This window comes from Euprymna scolopes, chromosome 6 (assembly GCF_053919585.1).
Source record: "Euprymna scolopes isolate OS-2025 chromosome 6, ASM5391958v1, whole genome shotgun sequence".
Classification (NCBI taxonomy): Eukaryota; Metazoa; Mollusca; class Cephalopoda; order Sepiida; family Sepiolidae; genus Euprymna; species Euprymna scolopes.
The window spans coordinates 13,883,853-13,893,465 of NC_136487.1; the positions used below are offsets into that span (position 1 = coordinate 13,883,853).

Here is a 9,613-nt window from a genome sequence, read left to right on the forward strand (position 1 = left end):
AAGCTTTTCATTGGTTGGTTATTATAACTTGTGATTATAAAAACGATCGTCGAAATCATACCCCCCCCACCATTATGAGTCAAAAACAGTTTTTTGTTGGAATCAGTTGTTTTGTTTTTATTCTTCTTTCATTTACGTTTTTTGTAAAGCTGACTTTCATTATTTTTAAAAGTCTTGTTTCGTTTTTTATTATTCAGATTTGTACATATATTTCTAGTCTTTCTTCAGTTGTTAATATCTTTTGTTTTAGTTCTTTATGTTTCTTGTTTTGCTTTTATTGTAGTTTTTAGCAATATTTTAGCTCTTTCTTGTTACCTGTCATCTTTTAACCTATCGTAGTCTTTCATGCAAAAAAATGTTTGCACTTTTCTGCACCAACTCAACAATTCGTACTAACTCTTCTTATAACATTTTTCCCCGCTTCCGATACAATTGCTGATTCTGGTTCTTTTAAAAGTTAGAAGTATTTAATTAAAGATTCATTGCGTTTTTTTATTTTCAAATTACTTAAAATCGCCGTCTAATATTTATTTTGATTTTAAAACAAAGCTGGTTTTTATTAGTTCATCGTTAGTGTATAAATGCCATTAAATTTTGTTTAATAAAAAACTGAAAATAGTCGACGGCTGGTATGCAAAATAAGAAAACGGTTTTGGTACAGAATATTTAACAAAGCCCCCTTCTATGTAAAGAATGCATTCTAGATAATAATGTTACTATTTAGAAAACCATTCTTAACATGTAGGGGAGGGCTTTTCAAATATTCTAAGCTTTCTTTCATACAAAGTATATTAATATTCTTTAACCCTATAAATATATTGTTGGTCAATAGATTTATTTATTTTAATATAAAAAAATAAGGTACATATAATAATTATCGTTATACTACTACTACTATTACTACTAATAATAATAATAATACTAATACTACTAATAATAATACTGCTACTACTAATAATAATACTAATACTACTACTCTACTACTACTACTAATAATAATAATAGTAATAATAATAATAATAAAACTAATAATAATACTAATAATACATATAATAATAATGATGATAATACTACTACTACTACTACTACTAATAATAATAATAATAATAATAATAATAATAATAATAATAATAATAATGGAAAATTCGTAGTTTAATATCATCAGTTAACTCCCCAACAAAAAAAAAGTGAATTTCTACTTTTTAAAGTGATTACGTGTAAACACTCTGTAAAACCTACCGAAAAGAAAAAAGAACAAATTTGGAACTTAGAATAGATCAATTTCGTATATAAATTTATCATAAAATAATTATAATTTCTTAGTTATTCTAATGTTTCACGGATGTACACTAAATATTTTACTACTAACCTTAAGTGCAACTGGCAACGTCGTAAAATAATGTTCAATAGTTTTTTTAAAAAAAAGTAAAGACCTACGCTCAAAAATAAATGCACAGACCTATCATCTATAAAATATATTTTTGGTTAATGTCGTAATATCATGGAACTACTTTCATACGCGCAGTAAATGTAACCAATTGGCGTAGGAATGACGTAAACCGTCTTGTATGTTTGGAACATGCGCGAGAAAAACACACACTCCTCTTGTGTATATATGCTTAATAAATCATTTAATTACTTGACATTAATTACTTAATGCATCTTTTACAATTTATCACGCCTCAACAAAACATTATTAGAGTGAACTATTTTTTTTGTCTTTGCGAATTAGTCCACCGGGCAACTTATTCCGCGTAATATATAATATTCAATAGAATATTGATTCTATAATAATACATACGCAATCTGCATAAATTAAAATATCATGTTTAAGCGTATTGTACGGCCGGGCAACCATCTAGTTTAACATAATATCCTTTTCGAACCAGTTAAGAACATGTCAATAATTTCGTTTGTTTTAAATCTTGGCTGTATTAATGTTGCTGATGAAACTTTAGTATAAAACACATCATTATTATAGATTGTAAATAGCATGCCTCCTTTCTACTACTAATAACCGTAAGTCACATAGTAATACGAAGAATAAACAGATTATGTGTGGTTTTATGACTTTGCCAATCAAACTTAGGACTAATGGTTAACTGCCCTAAAAATGTAGAATTCCATCAGCAAAGTTTATTTCTCATTACTGCCTATACACAATACCGCGATGCTGCTTCCCAGATGACTACAACATGGTAGTTTTCAAGTCCAATGTAAACAAGGTATTGTTTAACCTTCCTTGTTACCGACCATCACTAAGATGTCCAATTCTTATCCTCGAGTGGCCTCTGGATCTCGATAAGCGGTGAAACCCTAGTATAGAAAAAAACTCGACTTTTTATTCTAAAATAAGTATTTTTTTATTTTAGTGTGTTTATATCACCTAAAATGTAAATTTTATTTTTAATCATTTTAATTATTTTATTTCTTTTTCATTTAGGAAACTTCTAAATGTTTTCTCTTTATGCATTGTATCATAGATTTTGATAAAGCCTTTCTGAGATTTTTATTAATATTTTCCACTTGTGCTAAAACTGAAAAAAAAATCTATAAAACATTATTTCAGAGGAAGTGGTGGTCAGACGCCAACAAGTTTAGAGGGCACTGGAAATAAAATTAAAATAACTTGCCTTAACGTTTTTAATCTTTTGATATTAAACTATTAACTCTCTGATAGGTATCATAGTATACGAATACGCGTGTAAAGGAATTTGAACATGTTAAAAAGCATAAGTAAGTGAAATCTGAAATATTTACTTTGTTTATCATAATTTACCAATAAAAACATGAAATTATACTTTGAGATGCTACATATGGAACGTGATTTTCAACTCTAAGCCGCATAGCCTTAGTATTGTGAATAAACGGTCTTCTAATAAATAAATACATATTTCTTTCTTTTTAGTGTCGATAAAAAATCAAGAGTTGTTTTTTCAATCGGAAATAAGGCTAAAATTTTTCCGATTCCGATTAATCATCCCAACACTGCCACACACATGTTCCTCTTTTTTCTTTTCCTGGCGGTTGCCATGCCGCTTGTGAGTAATTTATTCTATTACACCATTTTATTTGCCTTTACATTTAAGACCACACCTATTCATAGCTTTACCTTCATTTTGGGGATTGCGATCCAATTTCCTGTCTAAGCTCTGTTTAATTAATGTTTTTTGTTTATCGGGATATGGCTTCCTTTTTATTAAACATTATTAAACATTAAATATTGATTTTGGTCATGCATGAATTACGTTGTTTAAGTCTACAATATTATCTGTTGAGATGTACGGGAGATGTCAATTCACCTTTCCTGTTTCTGATTTCACTTCTCTTCATTCTTTTTTCTTGGATGTTTGTTTTGTCCTCGTTCATAATTTTGTTGATTTGTTCGATCGCTGTCACTTCTTCTCCTGGCTTGTAGTAATTCGTTTCTTCAGTTTCGGTGTTTTTTTTTTTGTTTTTGTTTTTTTTACTAATGTGAAGTTTTATTAGGCTGTTTTCTGCTCTTCTACGTCAATCAGATTTCCTTTTATTCCCATTTCTCTTGAGGATATGCCTTGCTTGACCTGCCATCATTTTTTCCAGTATTTTTTAATCAGTAGATATGTTGTATAGATTCTTTGTGCTTTTCAAATAGCATCTTTGTGTGTGATTGATTTAATGATAACACTTCTGTGCTTATTTTTTAGTGGTCGATTTTTGCTCTAATTTGTTTTTAGTTACTAACTTGTATTTGGTCCGTGATATTGTCGTACATAAAATTAGCAGTACCAACATTCATAGAATATCGACTCATCATCATCATCATCATCATCAGCAGCAGCAGCAGCAGCAGCAGCAGCAGTAGTAGTAGTAGTAGTAGTAGTAGTAGTCATTATTTCTCGCACAGGTCCTCATCAGAGATTGCTTACTGGCCACAATCGGTGGTGTTCCCAAGAGTCTGAGTGACAAGTCTCCTCAAATTTCCAGTATTATCCACCTTTTTTGCAAAACTTTGCAGATCAATTTACATCATCACTTTCCATTGACTTTTCTTTGGCAATAACCATTGGCACGCATTGGCCTTCGGGACAAGAGCAAAGTGTAGTATCTGTTCTTCAGATGCTGCACTTCAATTTCTTGTTCTCTGTCAGTGGAGGAGAAAATTTTTTCTTTTGTTCCTTTTCTCCACGTTAAAAAACGACCCTGGTGTCTAACTCTGTCCCGTAGGGAGGCATTGTAAATAGGAACCATTGGCAATCAATGGAATTTGGGTCGCATTAAGCTTCCCTAAGGTTCCTTTTATCTTTGCATTTATCTACTGGAAGTCTGGTTAGTGTTTTTTTTTTCTTCTTTGCGATCTTATATATTTCTTGTTTTGTAAATTGTGTTTCTGGATATTTTGCAATTTTGTATTATTTTCTGTTTCTGAATTAAATTTTTTTTTTTTTTTTTTGATGAGGATTGATTATTCGTATGATTTGGGTTCTCCGTACTACTGTTCTCATCTTGAATTTTATTTGCACAGCGTTTCTGTCGCTGTAACTTCCAATCTTCTTCATGTGTATCTTGTGGAACTCGGGAATCTGTCTGTCGAATGCGGGAACATTTTTCGAAATCAGGAACATGCAGAGAATTCCGAACGGAACCCTCTGTTAATTCATGGGGATACAATTCTCTCCTTGCGTCAACCATGATTGGGTTGGATTCCTAATTCTTAATTTTATTTTAAGTGGTGCCCGCACTCCAGAAGATTGCAACTTTACAATTGAATTTTATCAAGTACTTTATCCACTACGCCACAGGTCCTTGCGGGCAATTCTAGTGTGAATTTTAGAAGCCTTTAACCTATTTCCTTATAGATGCATAATGTTATTACCTATCATTATCTACCACTATTTACTACAACATATTATTACTATGTATACTATATAAAATAATTATTATTTATAATTACATGTGTGGGTGACTATACTGCTCCCTATCTTGGGTTTAGCATTTCGGAAAGTGTCATTAGTGTATTAAGCGACGTTCTTTGTGTAAACAAATCGAGCGGAGGCATTTGGACGATGTCAAAATTAAATATCGTTAAATTCATTACCCACACTGTAATGGTGAGAAGCCTTGACTGTCATTTGGGCGGCGAGGTTTCAATCCTGGCTTGAGGCAGGTGCCTGTCTAATCGCACTAATGAGCTGTTAAACAGCCAAACATTACTGTATGTGGATGACTATATATATATATATATATATATATATATATATATATATATATATATATATATATATATTAGTAACTTATAAAATATATATGGCGATTAAGCTACACTGAATATTAGGCGTTTCATCCACTCTGGGATTCGTCAGGCTTATGCGCGAATTCTGTGGTTGTTTCTCGTTTTTATATGGTCCTCTTCTGTTGAGGATTTTAGTTAGCGAATCAGCTTTCTAGCATCCACCGCGCCCCTTCCTATCCGCCAATGGGCATGCATTTTATCGAACATGATATTAGGTCCTTGATCTTACTGAGGATCTGTGACACTTGCCTTTCTGTAATCAAAGTCGGATTCTTCTTTACAGTACCCACCAGATCTTATTAAATCTTTCCATTTGTTACCATTCGACTCTATCTATTGACACTGTAACATTGGCTTTGTTTGTTGGTAGTATTATAGTATCGTCACGACTGCGTATTGACTTGATAAGCAATACTTCTTTCTTTGAGCAGTTTGCCTTAGAAAGTTCGGAATTCTCGCGTGCTACTTTCACTTTCCACCTTAGTTCATCTCTTTGTAACTTGGCTTTATTCAAAGCTACTTACTCTGTTAAAGCTATTATATCCAAGTATGGAATACACTTGTTACGCATTCTTTCTTCGACCAGCTCCTCTTGCGATCCTTTATGTTCTCCTGGAACTGATTAGTAGTTTCAAGGTCGGCACTGGTATCTGCATAGGAATGTGAGGTGGTTAGTCATTCTTGCCAGTTTTTGGTAGTTTTTTTAGATTTTTTTCTCACTAAACACTACGATTGTTAATTACTTAGGACTTTTACCCAATTATGGCTGACGGAACGAGACTATGCTACCCCATGGATCAAATAACGGGTTCCGTTCGAAATTCCGTTCAGATTTCCGAATTCGACAGAAATATTCCTAAGTTCGACAAGACACACCTGAAGAAGTTCATAGATTACATCGACCGAAACGTTGCAGAAATAACATTCAAGATGAGAACAGTAGTCCGTATCCTCCAAATGATACGAATGAAACATCATCGTTATACGATTTTTAATGTCTTTTTCTCTTTCTTATGCTTTCAGAAAGATGCTTGAAAATGGTTTTCTGTGTACCTAAGATTGTGATGAAAATAAGATTTCATGAAAATGCGACACTTTAAATTGATTTCCCGCTCTCTGCTAGCATTTGGATCTTGTCTGATTCTAATAAAGTTTGCCTATGAAGCAAATGTCATCAAGAAGCCATTCCATGTTTCACTCTTACTAACAAAGTTTCAAGTTGGCGTCGAAAAGGAAAATCAGATTTCAGTTTTGAACACGCAAAACCGAACTAAAAACAGAAATCAAGAAATTGTGTCTACGAGTCAACGAAATCGGATGAGCACAACATCCTATCCCAAAGTGGAACAAAAAATTCCAAAGCCGAAAATTCTCACGGGTTCATCAATGGATAATATGTTTCTCTTGCTTGCGAATCAACGGGCATCTGCCAAGAAACAAACCAATTTTGTAGTGCCAAACGTTGTCCACTATGTCTGGTTGAGTAGCGGCCGAGACTTGAAATTTCATGAAGTACTCGGTATACTGTCGGCACAAAAGTACTTGAACCCAGAAGTTATCAAATTGCATTGCGATAAAGAACCAACAGGAAAATGGTGGTCATTGTACAAAAATAGGTTGACAAGTCTAAAAATAGTGAATGTTGATTCAAATATTAGAATAAATGGTATCGAACCATGGGCTATACCAGTAAAATCCGATATTCTAAGAATGCGAATTCTTCAAAGAGAAGGCGGAATTTACTTGGATTTTGACGTCATTGCCATCCAAACATTTGATGATCTTCGAAAATATGAGTTTACACTCGGTCTTGAATATCATGGCAATCCTGGTCGACTCAATAACGGCATCATCATCGCAGTACCAAATGCGCGATTCTTTAATATATGGTTGGAATCGTATAAGGATTTTACAGCAAATGAATGGGATGTGCATTCTTGCGCAGCTCCGTATCTTCTAGCACCGAAATATCCATCTTTGATCCATGTCGATGAGAATCGTCTTAATTACCCGGGTGGCAATCTACTTAAAATGATTTATAATCGCATCTATAACTGGACCAACAACTATGCCATGCATTTGTGGTACAGAGTGTATTCGCAAACCAATACTACTATACTCGAGTTCTCTCCAGATAACATTAAAACTTTAAATTCAACCTTTGGGGAACTCGCTCGTCGGACATTTTATGGTTCACCAGAATTAATTCTGGGCACATAATATATGGAGTGTTTAAATTAGTTAATAGTTAAATTTCTCTTAGTTTATTGTTTATATATTACGATATTATCTGTCTGCAACAAGCATTTCTTTATATCAAGAGCACTTTATGCCGCGGAACAAAGAACAAGATTTCATCTCTAATCTGTGAAAATCTTTTTAAACCGGCTTATTGTATTTATCATTTTCAGTTCAACTTATGAATCTTGTTTTTTTTTTATTTTCACCCCAAACAATACACAATGCCACTTTAATGTAGGGAGCTACTATCAGGGACACAAATTGAAGGTATACTATGTAGGGAGTTGAGCAGCAAGATGTCTGTTTACCTTACACTTATGTTTATTTTTCAGTTCAACTAATGAATCTCGATTTCTCAAAATAACATCTGAATACCAGAAACTGCGAATTACATTTCAATATTAACCTATGTTTTATTATTGGTAACAAAAATCGCTTTTGTAACCTGTAGAGAAAATTGTTGTTTACCATTAAAGCGTCCGAGCGTTTGTGCGTCCTCTGGAATGAAGCTGTTGGGGGTGGGGGAAGAATCGAGATGGCAGCGCTCACAGATTTTATATCTAAGCGGTATTGCAAAGTAACGGAAAATCTCGCGTCTCATGTGCAAAATCTCGCCGCTTGACTGCATAAAAAGAGGTCGCGTAGAGAATGCGGACGAAGGGTGACGAAAATTCTTGGAGACGATTGTTACGTGTTACTGAGAAACTGTCTGTCTTGCCTTCTTTTATTTTTCTCTTTTCTTTTTTTGCGTCATTGTTTAATTATTAATTTCGTTTCATTATTATGACAATTACTGGAAAATATGATTCGCTGATGTTCGCACTAATTATGGCATGCATGTGAAACGCGTTTACCTTACGTTTCTTGCGAAACCACATACAAAAGACTAATGTTTTTTTCAAATTATTATGCGGGTTGTTTTATTGTTTTTTCTTTTACAGTCACGTGACCCGCCGCCATTTTATCGCCGATGATGTGACGTTATTTGTCCTCGCGCGAAAGAGCAGGACACAAACTGTTTTAAATAATAATAATAATAATAATAATAATAATAATAATAATAATAATAATAATAATAATAATAATAATAGCAAAGGCTTTCGCTAGCGAGGATTACTATTGACCGTAACCAGTTATACAGTCCTTTTGAAATTTTCATCTCTATTTTACTCGTTATGTACTGAATATTTGTTAATAAAACCTATATGAAATATGTTCCTTATTAAATTTTAAAGATTTTCTATTCGGAAAGAAGTTTTAAAAATTTAATCTAGAAAGGTATTTTAAAGTTTAAATCAGATTTTCTCATTATTCAGACCTGTATTTCAAAGAGGGGGTTGCAAAAAATGAATTGTGGTGTGAGGAGAAATACAAACTGAAACAGAGAGAATATTCAGACCTGTAATAATACAAAGAGGGGGTTGCAAAAATGAGTGTTGGTGTGAGGAGAAATACAAACTGAAATAGAGAGAAGGAGAGCTTAAAAATATAATCTTAAAATATGATACAAGTAAAAAAGCATTCCATCCAAGACATGAAAATTTAAAAACATTATCTTTCATCTAGCAATTAATGATATAGATATAAAATTTTCAATGATTTTTTTAAATTGCAACAAAATCTACATTACATAAAATAAATCCAAGGTAATTTTTTTATTCAATTTAAATTAAATTTTTATACCTTACTTTGTAAAATTTATAAAAGTGCACTTTGAAGATAAATAAATTTCAAATTTTGATAAAATACTTTTTTAACTTGTATTAAACAAAAGGCAGGACGTTCTTGTTTGTTTATAAATGAATATTCGAAAGGCAATAAAAGAATTTTACGTTATTGTTATGTTATGCTTATATCATCTTAATTACACGTTCATTTCTTTATATTTTGTGATTTTCCATTTGGATCCGATATGGAAATTTTTACGATCGTCGATCATTTATCAAATTATCTGTTTCCATGCATTCCTTCTTTAAAGAAACAATGATATTTTTTTATTTATATTTTTCAATCCAACTCACCTTTTAGTTTCTTTTGATTATTATTGTCTTTTCAGCCCAAACAAGGCACAGAGAAACTTAGTCGTGAGGAACTGTTACA

At 32.4% G+C, this 9,613-nt stretch overlaps 1 protein-coding gene across 2 annotated transcripts in view; it reads left to right on the forward strand.

Annotated features, from left to right (window-relative positions):
• The window catches only part of LOC145277523 (uncharacterized), a 42,104-nt gene extending 32,755 nt beyond the window's left edge, over positions 1-9,349 (forward strand). For both annotated transcript variants that reach the window (XM_080128964.1, XM_080128963.1), the window contains one exon: positions 6,296-9,349. In XM_080128964.1, coding sequence (XP_079985090.1) covers positions 6,353-7,492 — 1,140 coding nt within the window. In that variant the 5' untranslated portion in view covers positions 6,296-6,352 and the 3' untranslated portion in view covers positions 7,493-9,349. The remainder of the gene's footprint in view (positions 1-6,295) is intronic.
• Positions 9,350-9,613: the final 264 nt, after the last annotated feature.